Consider the following 22,072-nt stretch of genomic DNA (forward strand, 5'->3'; position numbering starts at 1 on the left):
AAACAGAAATCGAGATTAGACCATATATGCCTCCTACACGGTAGTCTAATCTAGGATGTTGCACTAATACATATATAGGTGTAACGTTATATATGATCTGACGCGGAGGTTGGGTAGGTATGTGTCACAGAAATTTGGTATGTGTAGGTGAGGTAGACATATGTGAGGAAATGTTTTGTAGCTTTTAAAGGCATTGAAGACTCGCCCCAAACAGTGTGCCGCCATCTTTAGAAAGTTAACTTTCCGTTGCTTGCAAGTGAAGTTTTTCTCTTGTCGCTACAAAATGCAGACAGTAATGAAACGTGATACCTTGTTATCTTTAGCTGGACCTGAGATGTCCATCGCTGCTATGTACAGTGTGTTGTGGGTATTGACCGTAGCTGTATGTATTGACTGTACGTGTCTAATTAGCGACGGTAGCAAGCTCTGTGTGTATTTTGTGGGATCGATGGTGGTGTCTAACACTTCTGTTACACCTCATTCTAAACTAGGTCAGATTAACGGCATTAGACGTTTCTTTTTGCGCGAGTCTTCACACCCTTTAAGCATTATTTGAGTTATAAAGTTTTAAATGAGAAGCTAGGGAGCGGGGTGGGGGAGGAAAACTGTAATTGGGATGGGCTTAGGATTAGAGTGGGTATCAGCGTGTATCCACCAACTTTGTATTAACAACAAAAGAAATGCATGCATGTATATATGATCTAGCAAAGTTTTTCCAAGCTACTGACATGTACAATGACCTGTTTAATATATCAGTTAATATGAGCGCATAGTCTTTCTTAGTTGAGTTTACCGGCTAAAATTGCATGATAGTCACATAATTCACGTTCATAACTATTGCTAGCTTATTCAGCATCACACACTAAAACCCTGTGACAGATCCGAGTCGCAGTCTTATCACACGAAGATTGTCAAAAAACATATCACATAATCTACTTGTTTATTTGGAATTTCAAAATAACACTCAAACATCATACTTTTCTCTTGTGATCGATACTGAGGGATGCTTGCCAAAGCAACACCTCCGCACCTCCATAAAAAAATATAGACAGTTCATAAAATATATGCCTAGATCAGGATACGCCATGCGACAAGAAGGTGTTTCCCATCCGAACCTTCCAGCCCCACCCCGCCCCACTCTCTTTCGTCACTTTGCTCGTGTGTAAATTCTTACACAGAAGGCCGTAATGAATATTGTGCTTTCATTTATTGCATTGGCCCCGTTCCGCTTACTAAAACACTTGCCCGTTATAGGATACCTGGTGCTGGTTTGCGCCGCTGGTTCATAGTTCAAGCTAATCGTCAACCCTTGCCCCAGTATCATGTATCCACACCCTTCATCTTTCACTCACTTCGCATCGTGATGCAGGTACCGTACCGCAATTAGTATCCTAAAGCATTGACCTTATATATATAGTGATTTTTAGTTCTGACATTTTCTGACATTGTCGTTCTTTTTCATGCTTGGACGTTGAATAGGATGAAAGAAGCTACTGATAGTTAAAAAATCTGGAGGATTGAAGGTGATATAAGGCATTTTAGAAAATCCTGGGTGAAACAAGAAGATTCTGCAGCTAGACCTGACAGGTGGGTTGGGTTGGGTACACGACACCTACAGCTTCAGACCAACGAGTTTGTACCAGACAACAAAAAGGAACGACTGGGAACACTAGGCTAAGCCCGTGACGTCACTGTCACTATCCTCCCATTGGCTAACACAAAGGTTAACACAATAATTTAAATCGCAATTCTCATGCTATTGAAGATCGCTGTGCACAAACCAAAAACCATCGTTTACTCAGATTGTGGTAATTACTTCTTCTTTTGCTTATTAAAAATACGGATATTAGCAGAGCTTTTAGTATTCAATCACCGACTTTTATGTCTTAACTCTAGTTTACCATATCGTATATGATTACGAGAACATATCTGTCGCTAGTATCATTCATGTTCGTACACACTAAGCTGTTAACTTCTGTGACGTTAGTGTACAAACTACAACGATATGTTAACGTACCGTGTAGCCTAACGTTAATTTTGTATGGGTGAACAATTTGAGCTAGCTTCTATTATTAAATTAAGGCATAGGGCTACTGATCATTGGATCCTGCAGATGATACTTACTGTTAATCTATTAGAAATGAAATCGATTGTCTATCACTGTGCCTAATGTCAATGCCAGGCATAACTTTAAGTCTAACTGGCGATAAGGCAGTGATTACCTACTGTTCAGAAGTCACTGGAAATGAAATGGAGCAACACTTCAAGTTAGTGCTGACATATAATACTAGTTTCTTGGTATTTGCAATCCTCAGATAGGCTACCATTATTTCCTCCTTTGTCTCAAGACATTGTGCCATTTATTGAACCAATATTAATATTATTACCCCATTTAATTTACAGGCAACAACTAGGGAGTAGGACTAGGCCTAGGCTAGGAGGACCTATGACTTTTTATTCCAATTGATGTGACAGAAAAGTGTTGCAGAGGCATCCATATTCCAAGGTTGTTTCTAAATTTTCATTGTACTCATTTTATCATACTGAATAAAAGAAAATACTGTGAAAATGACAATTGTGGATATATATTGAAATTCACGGTGTGTAGTCACAGTGTGTTAGTAACTATTCATGCTTAACAGGTAAATGACTCCTTCAACTGACTTCTGTCATATTGCTATTTTGAAGACACAGATTGCTGAGGATCCAGAACTTTCACAATGTTAGCTGACAGTTATTTTACACCAGGGGAACCCCCAGGCTTCAAGCAACACTGCCTTGCGACGACCATGATAAAGAACTTTGAGAAAGAAGTAGAAGAGACCCACATGAAATGGCTGGAGGAAATCTTAATCGAAGCTAAGAAATGCTTTGGACGGTGAGTATTGCATCAAGGAGTAAAAAGTTCCTTGCAAAAATGTCTAACTACATACTGAAATGTACAAACTGAAATCATTTTCATTTCATTTGCAGTTTTCATTTGGTCTCACACTGTAGTTTTGCTAGTTACGTCCTTCTGAGTCCTGTTTTACTTTCATTGCAATTAATAACACTAGGCACATAGACCAAGATATTAATTGGCAGGGAATTAAAGGATTCCATTGGTTCTGAAAACAGTTGCTCTCATTTTTAAGACAAATTTACACAAGTTAGTATAAATTTATGATATGTATGTAATTTATGACATGCATGTATGCAAGAAGAGCAAATGCAGAAACAATAATCAAAAGTTGTGGCCTTAACAACTTTAATTGCAACTTGTGACTACTGACTATTACATAGTTGTGTTGCCGAGCTAATGAACTGCAATATTATTTTAATTTACTCGATAAAAACTTTACTTACATCTTATCATATTAAATGAAAGGAGGTAAATTTTATCAGACCTAGCAGAGACATAATTTGTTTCGGAAGTTTGAAGCTAGTAAAGTCCTACTGTACAATATGTTATGAGAGACATTTCTAGGCTAAAGCCCGGGTCACATCTGCGCGATTCAACACGCGATTCAACTCGCAATACAATTGAAGGTTGAATCGCGTAGTTAGACACGGGTATCAACTTGTTGCGCAATAAAAGTTGCGCCGTCGATTTGGGTTGATTTGTAATAGAGCAATGTCCTAATCAGCGCAACTTCTCAGAAGCAACTTTTAATATTAGCTGAGAATTTAAAGTTTAGTCCAAAATGCAGAAGATAATTTTCTCATATTAATATTAGCTGCCATTTCGCAATTGTTTTCACAATCGATTCTGTAGTTGTTTGAACAGTCACGCGTATGTGACCACAAAGTTGATTTCGAAGTTGAATCGAAAATCGCGTGATTTTAGTTGCGAGTTGAATCGCGTGTTGAATCGCGCAGATGTGACCCGGGCTTAAGGAGAACAAGAGCAATTTTTTGTTATACAGTAGAAATATTCTTCTTTGCATTACCACAGTGCTGGGTAAAGGATTGGACTTCACTAAGTTCACTGCTTATTATTTGCAGCAGTGCAGCAAATTTATACAGTATCTATAGTGCATAATATTTTTGATGAAATTTTGACATAGATAGCTTAATTTTGTAAGTTTATATAATGCTGAAAACACTGGTTTTGTCTGCAAAAAACTGCATATCATGAGATTTGTGTATATAGCAAATTCATATTTGCATTTATTTGGATGCGATATTGGATAAATAGTTCCCTGCAATGGGAAGTATTTTAGAAAGAAAGACAAGACTGTGTAGGGCAGGCCTACAGTACACTACAGTAGTACCGATCGTGGTGAAAAATGAGTGTAGTGTACGTAATGTTTGATTATCTGGTGAATTAAAAGTTTGGTATGAATTCATCTCATTCAATGAATTGAGAAGTTTCAATTTAAATTTCAAAACTTTTTAAGTAGTTTCCTAAACCCGTTTTTCAATATTTTCCCCATTCAGTGAGGATCACCATCTTCTACCAAAGACGACAGGAGAAAATAAGAGGAAGAGGGGACGAAGAAGAAAGAAGTCTTCTGAATCAGTTGATGGAGAGTCATCTTCAGGAAAAGAATCCCCGAAGGTTCCTTCTAAACGGTCAGTGAAATAAGTAATGACATCATTTGCACATGTTCTCCAAAGCGAAATTCATAAAAAAAAATTATATATAAATGGACAGCTTTTGTTGGAAACTGCCGCACGTAACTGCGGGATGGCTTGGACAAGAAAGTGCCACATGTCAAAAGCTTCTCCGACTGAAACTGACGCGACTTTGCGACAAAATCTTGATCAGTGGGGGTAGTCACTATCTTAAGTATTTAACACTGACCAACTGGTGAGTATCCACAATTGTTTCACATTCAGGCAATAACAAAATATACTCGAATTTTTGTTCAGCAGTTTTGAAGGTTCTGAACATTCCCTTACAAAGTACTACGGTACCTGTGTACAAAACACTGCTGTGTATAGTATACTGTACATCTTTTGCAGTTGTATAGCAATTTGCCTATTTTACATTGCATTTTACATTGCATTTTACATAGCATTTTGCAAGCGGTACCGGATAGATTATTCCATGATGTTACAGATGGTCCAGTTGAGTTTGGTCCAGTTCAGCAATGCGCAGCTACTGTACTGTACTGTAATTTCTAGAGCTTTTATTTAGTCATAAACTCAACTGTCATCCCTAACAGTCTTCAGCTTACCCCCTCCCTCACAGTCTCCCCACAACTACTATTTTGGCTGTTTTCAAAATCAATTTTTCCCATACCCTTCCAAATTATTGAGGAAGTGTTACATTGTAAAACAAATGAGTGAGTCTAAGATGCTGTGAAGCAAGAGGTTGGGTTTCTATATTTGCAGGCAGACTTTGGTCTTGTAGCAATTTAGATACTGTGCTGGGCATAATATATGAATAATACATACATTATTTATGAATATAAACTAAGTCACTATATAGTAAACCTCCAGTTTGTTGACATGGTTTTGCTGTGAATCGTACAGTAGCTCTCAGTGCAGGGAATAACTCACTGGTTACTGTATCAAATTCATATACATTATAGTATAGCTTTAAGGGTTTTGAAAATAGGTACAGTCAGAAAACACTTGAGGCTTGTAGGCTGCAATAATGCATTTGAATATATTTTGTGCAAAAACTCCTTACATGGCATTGCTTACACTATGTTGCACCAAAATTTATTTCCCTGCTCCAGCCCTCTTCAATTTATAATAAAGAAAGAAAAATCTTACTTACTGTATTTTAAGAAATAAGACTGCTTAAAAGGCCTGTCCTTTATAAATTCATGCAAGTTTGGGTGTCATTGTGACACCCATAACATTTTGTACATTAGGGTGTTGTCTCCTCTGCTTAGAAATTTCTGTTCATATGACAGCTTTATCTATGTGAAAGTAAAGATTGTTGATACCTTAACCTAAAGTTATAAAAATTAGTATGAATTAATTCAGAGAATGTTTAAGAATAGATTTCAAAGTGAGCTGTCAGTACAATGTATCATGTTTGTAAACCTTTTATTTTTTGGTTGTTATTGTAATAAAGAGGTGGCATAATTATTGTAAAAACAAAGGAAACATGATACAATATTACATTTATTAGCAAAACTGAGTGTTTCTGTGATATCATTGTGCGATAACCTACATGTCAAGATTTCATTATGACTTACATCTGAAGGATTATCAAAAAGTGCAAAATTTGGTACAGAAAGCTAAGAACTGTAGAGCCCTGTAAAACCTGCTGCACACTGCCCGACCGATAACGAACTGACTCGACTCAACGCTGCCGTAGTTACCTAGTTTTGGATTGTAGTGAAGAACCCATGCACAACTAATCCCTCCCCCCACCCCCCTCCTCACTGACTGACTGATCAGCGCATACAATGATGGTTTGCTGTAAACAATTGGAGCTAGCTGTTGATTACAGTAGCAACCTCTAGTTTAAAACTGTCGTTTTAGTCGTTAACCTCCTCGCACTTCAGACTGCCAGGGAAAAGTGAACATGTAGCATTTTGCCAGGCACACGTTGCCGAACTATCCAAGATTTTCCATGTTGACAATGGTTGAGTTGAGTCTGGCAGGTTTTAAGGGGAGCTTCAAACTTGTTCTCTTCTTTGTTAACACATATAGTTGTAATACTTTCGATATTGCTGTAATCTTCAACCACATGGAAGCCTAACACCACACAAAGTCAATGGGAAAATCTTGTCTAACCATCAGTTTGCAAAAGAAAAAAAATTACACTTTGCGTAGGATTAGGGTAATAAATTAGGAACGGGGTAGTATCGCGTCGGGCAGGTTCCCGGGTTCCCCGTGCAAACACTTATATACACACATACATACACACATATGTATCTACATACAAAGTGAGCAAACAAACAAAGACACCTAGAAACAGCAGAGAATGACTTAACAACAATAGAAATGAAATCCTAAGCAAAATACAGAAAACTGTAAGGTAAACGACAAATCAAGAATCGCAAAGTTCATTAATTGAGTGAAAAAAAGAAGTCCTTACTGCCATGCATTTTCTACGAGCAGAACTAGTAGAATGTTGCTTTGAAGCAATGTTCTTTTTCAACATTGAGTATAAATTTCATTTCATAGAAGTAATCATACCAATCAGGCTTAATATTGTTTTGCTTACAATTGGAAATGTAGTATTTTGAAATGAAGGATTAAAACAATCAGTGGGTCGTAACCTGATACTAGGATGCCGGAAGAAACAAAAAATGAATTACAGCCCGCTGTAAGTTTAGATTTTTGATCAAACTAGAATTACATCTTTAATTGCCCATGGATATACCTGGCTGCCGTCGTTACCTAGTTTTGGATTGTAGTGAAGAACCCATGCACAACTTATCCCCTCCCCCCACGGCCCCACCCCCCTCCTTCTGACTGACTGATCAGCGCATACAATGATGGTTTGCTGTTAACAATGAGAGCTTGCGGTTTATTGGTTACCTCTGGTTTTAAACTGTCGTTTTAGTCGTTAACCTGCTCGCACTGCGGACTGCCAGGGAAAAGTGAACATGTAGCAATTTGCCAGGCAGGCGCACACATTGCCGTCACTGTCGAACTATCCATGTTTTTCAATGTTGACAATGGTTGAGTTGAGTGTACAGTAGCAGGTTTTAAGGGGAGTTTCAAACTAATTATCTTCTTTGTTAACACATACATGTATGATATCCATGGAATACTTTCCTTATTGCTGTTATCTTCAACCACAGGGAAGCCTAACACCACACTAAGTCAATGGGAAAATCTTGCCTAACCATCAGTTTGCAAATGAAAAAAAAACACACTTTGCGAAGGATTAGGGTAATAAATTAGGAACGGAGTAGTATCGCGTCGGGCGGGTTCCCAGGTACCCTGTGCAAACACTAATATACACACATATATACACACATATGTATCTACATACAAAGTGAGCAAACAAACAAAGACACCTAGAAACAGCAGAGAATTACTGAAAATCAATGAAATGAAATCCTAAGAAAATACAGAAAACTGTAAGGTAGACGACAGGTATAGGATAAAATCAAGAATCGCAAAGATCATTACTTGAGTGAGAAAACAAGTCCTTACTGCCATGCATTTTCTAAGAGCAGAACTAGTAGAATTTTGCTTTGAAGCAATGTTCTTTTTCAACATTGAGTATAAATTTCATTTCATAGAAGAAATTATACCAATCAGGCTTAATATTGTTTTACTTACAATTGGAAATGTAGTATTTTGAAATGAAGGATTAAAACAATCAGTGGGTCGTAACCTGATACCAGGATGCCGGAAGAAACAAAAAATGAATTACAGCCCGCTGTAAGTTTAGATTTTTGATCAAACTAGAATTACATCTTTAATTGCCCATGGATATGCAACAGAATAAAGTATATCAAGGTTCAAGGCTGTTTAATTGTTGTTTTCCTATTGCCCGCATTTTTTAAAGTTTCACTTCAGGAAACCGCAACAGTACCAGAGTGCCTGATTAGACTTAGCAATGAGACTTTTGTGTTTGACATTTGGTTTTATTCTCTTTTCTTCTAGGTGCAAAGCGGATACAAACAAAGAGATCGCGGAGGTGGAGGAGGCTCCAGCCGAGAGCATCGAGGCTTCGGCCAAATCGGCTACATCTGGGACCGCATCTGAAGATGGCGAACCTCATCTGGGATCCGCGAGATGCGACCCCGATCCTGCAACAGTCGAGGAGGAGCAACCTGTCAGACGATCGACCCGTAAGAGATTAGCTCCGAGGAGCAGAGGGACTTTGAGGGGCACCCGCACTAGCAAACAGAACACCATCCAGTCACAGTCGTCCGACGATAGCGGCAAGAGCGTACGGCTGTCTCGGAATAAGAAAGCAAAGCTGGAGGTCCCGGAAGGAGAGACACCCGATGCAGCAGCAGGCACCAGTAAATCCGAGACGGCGACGAGCGTCATCGATCCGCCCCCGAGAAATTCACCGAGACAGGAAGTCGAATCCTATTATAAGGACAGAGTGAAACGTTTGATCAACCATCACGAGAAATTAATGGTCTCGAACTCGGAAGACGAGTTCACCCCGCCGAAACGCAAGAAAGTCGTCCGAGCCGCTCAAAAGAAAGCTGAGATCTCGAACGCTTCGACGGCACGCGCCACTCGGAGTAGGAGAGCGAAAGTTGGCAAGGGTGGAGAGAAGAGCGAAAATGAAGCGAGCAAGGAAGAAACGGAAACAGAGGAGGAGGAGAAGGAGGAGAAGGCAGGAGGTTGCAAAAATGCAGATGTCTTGAAGGATGAGAGAACTCAAGATAAGAATATGGTCCCAGATGAGAAGGAAAAAGAAGGCAAAGGGACGAGAGAAGGTGGAATTTCAGATACCAACCAGCTAGACGGACCTGCGGAAAAAGCAAAAGGGAACAAATCGGGGGGTACCGATGAGGTAGACTCCACAACACCCCAGAAGATCGCTTCACCGAAGGTGACAGCAACAAATGCCAGAGGTGTGGTGCACCGTGTCTTTGGAATAACGAGTCAGATGTCCGCGGTTAGTTGTACCCCTCCGAGAGCCGGCAAAGCCCCCACCCCAGTCACCCCCTCAGCTCCTGGCACCTCTACACGTGCCATGAGAAGCAGGATCGTGAAGCCGATTAAAGGAGGCGGTGGAGGAAGAACAAAGGAAATCCAACATGAAGATGTGGAAACGGTAGAAGAGCAACCTCCGATAAGAGAAGAAATATCGGAGAGTGTTTCCAAGAGCAAGACGGATCCGGAGGAGAAAGTGGAGACCACAGCAGACGTGAAAGAGACGGAAGCTAAAGTCTTGGAGGACGATAAGAGTATTGAAGAAGAGGAAACGGTGCAAGGGAAAGATAAGGGAGATGGAGTAACTACGGGAAACTCGGAGGATGAGAGGAACAGCAGCAGGTCGGAAGTTTCGGAAACTTCCGATGAGAAGGAATGTGAAGTGAATGAAGGAGAGAAGATCACCGAGGGAGAGGAGATGAGAGGCGATGAAGAAGAAGAAGATGAGGATGTTATACCGCCATCACCAAAGTCTGTGACCTCAGAGGGGCCGGAATCTTTAGACGCCACAGCCTCAGCAGACCAACGTGTCCTACGTCGGTCGTCCCGACAGTCGACCGCCACGAAGCGCCAACGGTCGTCGATAATGAAGTCTCGTTCGCAGAGACGCAGCTCCAATTATCACCGTTTCAAGACTCGTCAGTCTAGAGTGAGCACCGTGGGGGGACAGCAACTAGGACCAGCCATCAGTGAAGAACTTAACCAAGAGGAGAGAAGACTGACAAGGTTGGTTTCAATTTATTATTTCATAATTTTCAGTTTTACATTAATTTTTCATTGATTTCATTCTCAACAAATTAAACATTTAAGTCATTAATTGTATAGAAAATGATACTCACATTTGAACAATCTTTTTGTATTTATTTAAATTTATTTCTATTATGATTATTATTTTTTTTACTGTCTTTGAAAATATGGTGAGGAACTAAGAGACGGAAAGACCATCTAAGAAATTAGTATCTTTGCAATGAATATTGGATTATATTGCAATATCTACAATATAATCTACTTGTACTCTTTGGTTCTTATTCTTTCTGCATTTCTTAAAAAGTTGTTGGGAAATGTCTGCGTTTTTATCTGGGACACGATTTGCACCTCTGTACTCATATCATTCCTGTGTTCTATCAACTGAAATAACTAGGCTATGCAGCCTTAAAGTTGGAACAAAGACCTGGCAACCCTCCTTTGTTTTGTTTTGTGAGGTTGCTTGTGAAAAGCTTTGTAACTGTTTTTCGTCCGGGCATTATTTAACCAGTATACTATTGCTAGATACTATGTAAAATGGTCTAATTGCTGAGTCCAAGGATGTAGGTGTTTTACACAGGAAGTCAGGACATAATTGAACTAGTATGCTATTGCAAGTTGCTATGTAAAATGGTCTAATTGCTGAGTCCTAGGATGTAGGTGTTTTACACAGGAAGTCAGGACATAATTGAACCAGTATGCTATTGCAAGATGCTATGTAAAATGGTCTAATTGCTGAGTCCTAGGATGTAGGTGTTTTACACATGAAGTCAGGACATACTGTAATTGAACCAGTATGCTATTGCAAATTGCTATGTAAAATGGTCTAATTGCTGAGTCCAAGGATATAGGTGTTTTTACACAGAAAGTTCATAAACCAAAGTATTTTAAGAAAATTCAGGGCCTTCCAAACTGCTAAACAAGATGTGAATAATAAATTATTTCCCTGTATATTGTATGACCTAGAATTGACAAATTAGTCATGCAACTTAGGGAAGAAAGTATTCCAAGATCAAAACCACCGGACGAATCATGTGTGCTTTATGTCAAATCGTTTGCATATTATTTAAGGGAGGTCATCGTTGGCGAGGCACCGGACAAATTATCTGTAGAGTAGCTTAAGACTACTTGTGTCAACCGAGTTCTCTTTACTTTGGTGCAGAGTAGTCCTTCTCATGAAATTACAGGAAGGAAACTTTCCCAGCACTGCTTGAGTCTTAGACATCACAGTGCATATCAAAAGTAACAATGTCCTACATACTCTAGCAAAAGTACCACTGGCGCATGATAACCCAACAATAGAGTATAAGTACAGTCCGCCAAAAGTGAACAACTTTAATATTTTAACATTCATGTCATATCTATTATCTAGTGGTATTGGCTATTGCTGAGGTTGGTGGAAGGTTGCTTTTCTCCCTAAAATTTGACCATTCTTCTGATTCCATTTTTCCATCTTTTTATGATTTTTTTTTGCTTTCTAGGTCCAGGGCCAAGAGGATGTCTGAAGAGGGGGGAGATACTGTGATCAAAGAAAATGCCACTTTGAAAAGAAAATCTCAGGTATGAAGTAAAGTATGAATGTATAAGTGTGGAAGTGTCTGAAAAATCTGAAGAGCGCTTCAGGGATGTACCCACGCTGGACAGCACTGGGCGGCCCCGCCCAGTGCCGTGTACTAAAAATTACCGCCCAGCACTGCCTTAAAAATCGTGAATCCCGCCCAGCACTATTTTCATCTAAAATCCCGACATTCCAAACAATACATTCAACATAAATTAGGCCTAGCCTATGCCAAAATCATACAGACTAATAATGTATCAGTTACGCATGCGAGAAACATTACCTACGGCTCTCAATCGGTCCCTTGTAAAATCTCTTTCAAACAAACTAATAACTTTTACCTGGAACGTAATATATTTCACTAAAAAAAAAAAAAAAAAATGTAAATTGTTAGCAAAACTAGTACTTGTGTATGTGCTTACAAAGCTACACAAGTCCCAGCATTTGGCATCTGAGCACCTTCAAAAATCGAAATTTCTCAAAGGAGAGGGGGACACCCTCTCCCCCTTAGACCCCTCCCCCAGTACGGCGATCAGTCTACCCGGCACTCAGTAAAACCTGGGCACATCCCTAGCACTTTCAAGCTTTCATATAGCGTCTGAAATATTGTAAAAAAAATGAAAATTGAAGATACTAAATTTCTGTGAGTGCAAAGCTTTAGCCCTTTTTTAATTACATTCAAGAGACATTTCTGAAGGTATGCAGAGGGTTCTGTAGATGCTATTTGGATTCTCAAATTGACTTTGCAAATGTTAAGCCTGTTTAAAAAAATACACATGAAAAGATAAATTCATTATATCGAAAATTCCAGTCTGTCTTTTGTCTCTTATTAAGTTCTCACAAAACCTAAGGGGCCTACTGCATATTCAGTACCCAGCATTTGAGTTATGAATATGCATCACTCCAAAAAAAGTGAAAATTTTAAGTAGAAGTTGGAAACAAATGCAACAATGTTTTAAAGAAGCTGGTTCTGTTGACAAAATAAAATGTACACATTTGTGGTTAAAAAAAGTTCATATGTAGCATTAGGTTTATATAGTAACACTTACACAATTTTTGTTTTTTTGTTCAAATTTAGTCCTTACCTCTTTGGTAGCAATCTTTGTAAAATGGTTAAGTTATAAGCAATTTTGATGTTAATTTTCAGGTTTGGTTTATATAGAGTTCAAAAGTTGAAACAGAAATAAAATGATAGTTTAATATACAGTAGGGGATGAGAAACGTGTCATTGACTGCTGTTGAACAACCTATAGCAAACAAGACCCAGTTGATTTATTCGCTGCCAGCTAATTGCCTAAGGACAAAGAAAATTGCTACCCGTTGCCGGTTTTAGATTTCACTCCAATTAATTTCCGTCACCAAAGATGTTTATGAGCTTACCGACAGTTGCGTGTATGTGATTGTCTATTTTTTGGTTCTCTGATTCATTTGACTGTCCAGAAATGTAAATGTGAATATTATGTTGATCTTTAAATCTCACAGAGAGGCTTGTAAAATTTGTATTTCGCAACTTTGTCAGAAAACCAATTAAACCAAAAGAAAAAAACTCAAGAAGGCAGAGACATTTGTGAGATATGGAAGATTAAGTCCTGATAAGAGGGCCCCTGCTTGATCTTGTATTCAAAAACCAAATTATAAATAATAGTAACATAAAATCCATGGCAGACACAGACAGACTAGTAGTTTTCTTATTCTTTTGGGGGAATTGAGCATTTTCAGGGAGTAATTTCTCCAGTATCACATCGCAAAATAATATGTTAAATGGGCAAATTGCTACACAAGTGCAAAGATATTTAGCAGTTATTTTGTACCATAGTTTTATGTAAAGGGGAAGTGCTGTTTATACAGGGATGTGCCCACGCTGGGCGGCCCCGCCCAGCACTAAAAATTACCGCCCAGCACTGTCTTAAAAATCGTGAATCCCGCCCAGCAATATTATCATCTAAAATGCCGACATTCCGAACATTATATTCAACATAAATTGGGCCACATGTATTCTCGTTTACCCTATTTGTCAAATTCTGTAAACACAGCTGCAGAGAAATGGAGTAGGCGTGGCTTTAATCTGCAGCATGCAGTATCACACTACACTAGCTCTGTATATAACTTGCCCTTGTCAATGTCAGGCTGGCAGTTGTAGCGCGAGTACCCCACGTATGTAAAAAAGTCACCCCTCCCCCAGGGCGGTGATCAGTATACCCGGCACTCAGGAAATCCTGGGCACATCCCTGATATATATACAAAACTCAAGCACTAAATTATTTTCCTGCATAGGATTTTGATGATTGTTGGAGTTAAGTCCGCCTTTAACTCTGAATTTTTTTGTATTGGGTTTGTTACTTTTCTGCGATGTGATTTTCGCTAGACCGAAAAATCACTGAAGGTAACACTTGTAACACATAACACTCATGTGCTTGTTTTGGGTACCGGGTCTTGCCTTGAGTAGGGTGTTCCAAATTCTACAAAATAAATAGGCAGCCTGCTTGAAATGTTTTCGTGGACATTAAGGCATTGAAGACTCAACCCAAACCGTGTGTGGCCATCTGAAAAAGTTAACTTTCTGTTGCTTGCAAGTGACGTTTTGTTCGTGTCGCTCCAAAATGCAGACAGTAATGAAACGTGATACCTTGTTATCTTTAGCTGGACCTGAGATGTCCATCGCTGTATCGTTTATACACTGTGCTGTGGGTATTGACCGCAGCTGTATGTACTGTACACTAGTGTCTAATTACAGACGGTAGCAAGCTGTGTGTGTATTTTCTGGGATCGATGGTGGTGTCTTACACTTCTGTTACACCTCATTCGAAACTACAGTAGGTCAGATTACCGGCATTAGACGTTTCTTTTTGCGCGAGTCTTCACACCCTTTAATATGAGCGCATAGTCTTTCTTAGTTGAGTTTACCGGCTAAAATAATTTTTATGGCAGGGAATATACTGATCTGGCAGTTTTAATTTTTCTCTCAACATTCCTCCCTTCCTCTCCGGTCTGTAGGAATCTGATGATGGGACATGCCCTGGCAGAGCTAGTAAGGCAGCTGTAGCAGGTGGGTCTCACATTATATGAAAGTTGATCATATTTAATAAGTATGGAATATGAATATGAAAATATAGTTTGGACCCATCCAATGTATCCTGAGATGTCAAATTTAGCTAAGTTTAGCTTTGACTTCAACTTTTGTCCTGTTGATGATTGTGAGGGGGGTGGGGGGGTGGTGGGGGGCAACGGGGAAATGAGAGAGGGATGATAAAGCAAGCCTTTATGAACGTTTACTCCTTTGGCAACTCCTTTTCCACTTAAAAGCCAGGGTTAGTCTCAATTTATTTTTTTGTATTTGCAATTGCAATAGTTTCATCATTTTTATGTTATCATTATTTTAGGCCCTCTTACTTTTATGCATAGCATTATTTTAGGGATAAAGTATGTCAAACAAATTAATGCTTAGATACTTTTTGCCAGATTTACTGCCTGTTACCATCTATTTTAGTCTCCATTAGTAGACGGGTTTAATAGGTAGAATTTTCATTTACAAGTTTTTGAAGGCAAATGTGAAAGGTGGAATAAAGTAAAAAGTAAAGTAAAGTAAAATTTATTGATACTGAAAAAGTTATCTACAGTATGTATGATATGAAATGAAACTCTGCCTACCATTGATGGACAGAGGATAAGGCTGTGACACTCATGACTCATGTATGACTCTGTAATGTAATGTTCGTTAACCAACCACAATCTCAATCTACTACTCTGTACTCATTTTTGTCGCAGGTGGTAAGAAGTCCCCAGAAGAACAAAGGTAAGGTCCACCGTCTTGGTGTATCACTCCATTGTTTTGGAAGATACACACATTAAATATATTATAAGTAACATGTTGTTTTCTTTGTCTTCCGTGGTACCCAAACTTCAAATTCTTCAGAACAATTTATCTGTTCTTATTTCCTTTCCATATCAGTGAAGAAACTACTATCAATATACATAAGCAAATTGATATTGCTTTCACTGTTACAGATAGTATTTAGTTAGAACTGTATTTTTTTTTCCTTTGAGCTTTTTCTGTAAAATATCATATTTATTGTTCCAGATTGTGTACGTTGACCTTTGACAATTTAGAAATATTGTATTACATCTTGATTTAAACAGATCAGTAGCTTTGTGACACATTTCATCGTCTTTAACAATAATAATAATAATAATAGCGATTTATAATGCGCACATATCCGCCCTGTGGGGTGCTCAAGGCGCAAAATAGAGAAAACAAAAGTATGGTAAAAGAACAGAAAAACTTAAATTGCAGATTTTTGTTTGTGTCATTTGAGGGATAGCAGTACTAAGTACTAGGGTGTTACCTGGTATAAGAACATGTATTATCCAAATAATCCTGGAAATTTGTGAAATTGCTGTTTTTTACTAATTAAAATATTCATTTTAATTTCCTTTGTTTCTTGTATCTTTTTTTCGTTGCAGGTTTACTCCTGATAATTATGACAGAGTAAGTCACCACCTTCGATCTAGTCTCTCTTGTTTTATGTTAAACTAACGTGTTGTTGTCATCCAAAAATTTAGCATTTCATGCAAGTTGCAATGATGATATATGGATTGTCTTATTTGTCATATTATATTGTGGCAAATTAAGTTTGATATGTAGTAGACCATAAAAACAACCCACCCAATAAACACATTTATCCTCCAGATAAATATTTTCTATACCACTTTCATCCTTGAGAAATGACTTTTTTGATTAAATTGGCTGGTCTACTTAGTCTAACACACTGACCACTACTGTCGGTCAGTCCTTTAGATTCAGCACAACTTTAGATCACAGTGCTAGTACAGTAATTAAGAAACATGTTGGTCCAACTCGCATGATCGCATCTCGATAGCTTATAATTGCATTCCCTGAAATTTTAAAAATTTTGAAATTTGCTCGTTTAATTCAGATAAGAACCCTGTGCAGTAATTTGTGATGTCATGCACGCTACTACAATGTAATTTCAATCTATCTTTGTCACTGAGGCAATCAGGACCTCTACATAATTGAAATTACTGCTTTGAATACCTTGCAGACAGTACATACAATAACATACAGCCACACATGTGATTTATTTTCACAGGTCATTTTAATTTTTAAAAAAAAAGCAAAAATTGTTGTTGTTGGTGTATGCAGTTCATGAATGACATCACATATTACTGTGCAATGCACACATCCAAAATAAAATTTTTCCAAAAAAAAGAAAATGGAATTTTATTACAATTTATCTCAACAGATGGATAAGGTGGGAGACATGAGCAATTTTCTTTACTTCACAAGATCTTGAAAATATATTTTAATAAAATGAATCTCAATCTTCCTGTTTTCCCTTTCGGGGTAATTTGGTAGAAAAAAAGAAAAGCAAAAATTGTAAGGTGTCTTAGTCTCATCAATTAAAATAAATCTCAGTTTGAAAATGATTTCAATCAGTCACCATGGCAACATTGCTGAAAATTTGTGCCCATTTTTAAACAGATATTGTAAGACTATGTACATGTGCTTTTCAGTTGTGTAATTTTTTTGTTCTGGTATAATTTTGTACTACGTTCGTCGTTCCTCTGCAGTCGATGAACCCCAACGTAAAGTCGTTCTTGAATCCAGGCTACACGGCGACGAAGAAGAACTCCCTGCACGTGTACAAGACCGGACAAGTGGCGTCGTTTATCAAAAGGAACACGCCGCTGAAAAAGACTCAGAAGGTATGCTGTTGCTGAAACCGTTGACAGAAGTGTCAGAATTCATAAATTCCAAATACCCCCCGCTTAAACGGTCATGAAAATTCTCAACTGACGATAAAATATTTAGTTCATAGCTTATATTTCCTGATGCAATTTTGTTGAAAAGTAAAATGTTTTGAGACTGTACAGTCTTCTGTTTTTTTGTCTTAAAGTGCCACGTAGCGTTTTTGTCTAAAATTTTAGAAAACGTACATCCTGATTGGAAGTTAACGAGTGATTGATTGATGAGCAACTAATTCATTTGGTTCTTAACATTTTGTTGTCCATGTCACTTTTCATATAGCATTTAACACACTTGTGTGAAATGCAAAATTAATAAAAGAAATTTAGTAGAGTTTGAAAAAATTTTCCTCAGTTTATGAAATTTAACTTCATGAACTAGTCAAGAAGTAATATTGCACTCACAAAATTTTTGTTTTGGTCAAATAAGTGTCAAAAACATACATTTATAAAATTCTCCCCACCCCACCAAAAAAAATCTCCAAAAAACTCCCAAATCTTCTTCTTCTGTGGAGTATGGTAACACCAAATATTTGCAAAGTGAATAAAACAGGCGGTCAAACGTAAGTTGATGAGTCTATAAATTTTTCCAAAATTTGTACTGCGCTGACCGTACACTCTGTACAAATGCAATAAGCTGAACTAACCAAAGATTGTTCCGTTATCGTTATCGACTCTCTGCACAGGACCGGAAACAAGAAATTGTCGAAAAACAGAAACGAGAGGAGGAAGTGAGAAGGAAACTGGAGGATGAGAGGAAACAGAGGCTGGAAGAAATGAAACAGTAAGTAGAGAAGGCAAAAAACTCCATCAAGAAATAACAGGTTCAAAGATTTCAAAATATATAAATAGACTGCTACAGGCCTTGGAAATTCAGGCTACAGTATCTACTGGCCAGAGGATCTCGTCATTTTACCAGTAGAAGAAAGAAAAAAGGCACTTTACCAGAAGACAGATAAGAATTTATTATGAAACTATGTACTGAAATTAATGGTAATATCTGTTGAAAATGGCTGGGCAGAAGTAATTCCAAGTCTGAGATGATTACAACTACACATTTCTGAACAACAGCATTGTGGTCAGTTCATTGGCAACTCTGTTTTATATTGTATGTACATTAGATCCTCCTGCAAGCAGGAACTCGCAAAGAAGCCATCATTGGCTTATCAAAGCCGTAAGCTGACCGAAGTCAGTCTCTTAGATTCATATTTAACGTCCATGATTATGAATTGTCAATTGTCAACAACTCTGTAACTACATTAATCTTGGAGTGACTCGAACGGGATCTTATGATTGAAAGGCACCGGCGTTAACCACTGAGCTAACACTCATATACACTCTGTTTATATTACAAGTTTAAGCATGAGTCCATTTTGTTTTCACAAGGGAGACAAAATTCCCATGATTTTATATATATTACTCATCCTGTATTTTTCATAATATGAGAATCACATTTTTCTGCGATGCAATGAATCTCATAAATTTACTATATCTCAGGAAAAGAGAAGAGCGGTCTCGTAAAGTCGCAGAGGCCCGAGCCAGAAGAATACAGATGCAGTCAGAGAAGAAGAAAAAGCTGGAGGAGAAACAGGAGCAGAAAATGGTTGGTTTTTCATAAACTTTCAATAGAATTGAAAACTTTGTCAAATTCTTTAATGTGGCACAAACCCAACCATCACTTGTGGCTTGTGGCTTATTTGACATTTCTCCTTTCACGAGCAAACCCCCCCCCCCCCCAAAAGTTAAGATAATACTGTGCTTCATTTCTATGTTCACATTTCTAGAGAAGAAAAAAATTGGCAAATGCTGAGGTTCAAAAGACCTTTAGTTTGAATTTCAATGTCCAGAAAGGAAGTATGTGAGCTCTTGGTTGTCTTGCTATGTCCCCTAAAGCACTCATTGTCGGTTATTGAACCCACCAAGCTCTCAACAGCCACCCGAAGCACTCATCTATCTCCTTTCTGTACTGTACTGTTTGTCTGGTAAATGAATTGCTTGTGGCCGTTATGACCCATTCATGTAACTACTAACTAGACAAGCACAAAACATTGAAATGTCAAAGACGAAATGGGTACTTAGGAGAGGCGGAGAAGATGCAGGAATTTGGCCAATTCCTCGTAATTTTTCAGACACAAAAACTCTTAGAGACGTTTATGTGTCTGGACTGCCTCGTTAGAACAACCCGGTAACTTTATTTTGAACAAATCTCTCCCTCAGGCCCTGAGCAATAAACAGAAGGAAGATAAACGGAGAGAGGAACTGGAGAGGAGATTAAAATTAACAAAGAAGAAGGTGGAAGCCGAAGAAAGGAGACGGCAAGAGGAGGAGGCAAGACTGCAGAAACTTAGAGAACAGGTATGAACTTAGGGAACAGGTACAGACTTAGGGAACAGGTACGGACTTAGGGAACAGGTACGGACTTAGGGAACAGGTACGGACTTAGAGAACAATTACTGATGTAGGTAACAGGAACGGACTTAGAGAACAGGTAAGGACTTAGGGAACAGGTACGGACTTAGGGAACAGGTACGGACTTATGGAACAGGTACAAACTTAGAGAACAGGTACCGACTTAGAGAACAGGTACGGACTTAGGGAACAGGTACGGACTTAGGGAACAGGTACGGACTTAGGGAACAGGTACGGACTTAGAGAACAGGTACGGACTTAGAGTTCAGGTACAGATTTAGGGAACAGGTAGGACTTAGAGAAGAGGTACGGACTTAGGGAACAGGTACGAACTTAGGGAACAGGTACAAACTTAGGGAACAATTACTGATGTAGGGAACAGGAACGAACTTAGGGAACAGGTACGGACTAAGAAAGCAGGTACGGACTTAGAGTTCAGGTACGGACTTAGAGAACAGGTACGAACTTAGAGAACAGGTACGGACTTAGGGAACAGGTACGGACTTAGGGAACAGGTACGAACTTAGGCAACAGGTACGGACTTAGGGAACAGGTACAGACTTAGAGAACAGGTACGAACTTAGAGAACAGGTACGGACTTAGAGAACAGGTACGGACTTAGAGAACAGGTACGGACTTAGAGAACAGGTACGGACTTAGAGAACAGGTACGGACTTAGAGAACAGGTACGGACTGAGAGAACAGGTACAGACTTAGAGAACAGGTACAGACTTAGAGAACAGGTACAGACTTAGAGAACAGGTACCGACTTAGAGAACAGGTACGGACTTAGGGAACAGGTATGGACTTAGGGAACAGGTACCGACTTAGAGAACAGGTACGGACTTAGAGAACAGGTACGAACTTAGGGAACAGGTACGGACTTAGGGAACAGGTACGGACTTAGAGAACAGGTACGGACTTAGGGAACAGGTATAGACTTAGGCAACAGGTACGGACTTAGAGAACAATTACTGATGTAGGTAACAGGAACGGACTTAGAGAACAGGTAAGGACTTAGGGAACAGGTACGGACTTAGGGAACAGGTATGGACTTATGGAACAGGTACGAACTTAGAGAACAGGTACAAACTTAGAGAACAGGTACTAACTTAGAGAACAGGTACAGAATTAGACAACAGGTATGAACTTAAAGAACCTAAGGGGGCCTGGGACCCCTTCACCCTCGACCCGGGGCTTTCCCCTTGGAACCCCACTAAGGTAACACCAGACCCCGCTGCTGAGATGTTTTTCATATCAGCTGTACATAAACCCCCCCCCCCCCCACCCAATTAAAAGGGGAAACATAACAGAATTATATATACTCAAAGTGCCATTTAAAGTTATCACAATATTAATGTAAAATTTCAAACGGTATGAACATGGTTGTAAATTTGTGACATGACAGATTCGCTTTGAAACCACTCAAAACTTTATTTTTAATTGTATGCTTGCTAGAACACTGTGCAGATGCCTTGGAAGGTATTTGCTCTTCCATATACCTCAGACTGAATAAATCTCCCTTTGATTTACAATAACAGTAGGCACGTTGGGATCTTTGTGGCTAAGTATTTGGCAGAAAATTGCCTTTTTTAAATAAAAAAATTAAATAAATAAAAAAAATTATTGCTTTGTTTGACAAAGAACTCAAATTGTGTTAAAACTAGCTAACACTTGCATGCACCATATGAATAGTTTTTGAAAAATGTCCTGCATGGGCATTACCAGTGAAGTAAGTTCAACTTTTCAAGACATGAAGGAAAGAGAATCAACAGGAAAATATTGAAGACGTTAATATGTTAAATTAATGACTTCCTACGGGCAAGAAGACTAAGCTAACGGTTTATCAAATTTGACGTTTATCACCACCCAATCGATGAAATATGTTCATGAAATTTAATCTCCGAGACATGGAAAACTGTTTATGGATTATGGTTTAAACTTTTAATGGCAACATTTATCAAGCATTTATGTTCTTTCCATATTTAACTGCCACATAAAGGTTACAAAACTGTTCATCTTTTGAAATTTACTTGTCAGCATGTACGAAAAAACTTTTCTTCTTCTGACTCA

The 22,072-nt window shown here is 38.6% G+C and overlaps 1 protein-coding gene across 2 annotated transcripts in view; it reads left to right on the plus strand.

Moving 5' to 3' along the window:
- Positions 1–1,668: 1,668 nt before the first annotated feature.
- The window catches only part of LOC139968729 (uncharacterized), a 34,090-nt gene continuing 13,686 nt past the window's right edge, over positions 1,669–22,072 (plus strand). Inside the window, exons 1-12 of one of the 2 annotated variants that reach the window (XM_071973054.1) lie at positions 1,669–1,808; positions 2,689–2,878; positions 4,420–4,554; positions 8,512–10,251; positions 11,751–11,829; positions 14,822–14,873; positions 15,593–15,620; positions 16,289–16,313; positions 17,417–17,551; positions 18,277–18,374; positions 19,088–19,193; positions 19,808–19,945. In XM_071973054.1, coding sequence (XP_071829155.1) covers positions 2,721–2,878; positions 4,420–4,554; positions 8,512–10,251; positions 11,751–11,829; positions 14,822–14,873; positions 15,593–15,620; positions 16,289–16,313; positions 17,417–17,551; positions 18,277–18,374; positions 19,088–19,193; positions 19,808–19,945 — 2,694 coding nt within the window. In that variant the 5' untranslated portion in view covers positions 1,669–1,808; positions 2,689–2,720. The remainder of the gene's footprint in view (positions 1,809–2,688; positions 2,879–4,419; positions 4,555–8,511; positions 10,252–11,750; positions 11,830–14,821; positions 14,874–15,592; positions 15,621–16,288; positions 16,314–17,416; positions 17,552–18,276; positions 18,375–19,087; positions 19,194–19,807; positions 19,946–22,072) is intronic. The other variant, XM_071973064.1, reaches the window with a different exon arrangement.

The sequence above is a fragment of the Apostichopus japonicus genome, chromosome 1 (assembly GCF_037975245.1).
Source record: "Apostichopus japonicus isolate 1M-3 chromosome 1, ASM3797524v1, whole genome shotgun sequence".
NCBI classification, from domain to species: domain Eukaryota; kingdom Metazoa; phylum Echinodermata; class Holothuroidea; order Aspidochirotida; family Stichopodidae; genus Apostichopus; species Apostichopus japonicus.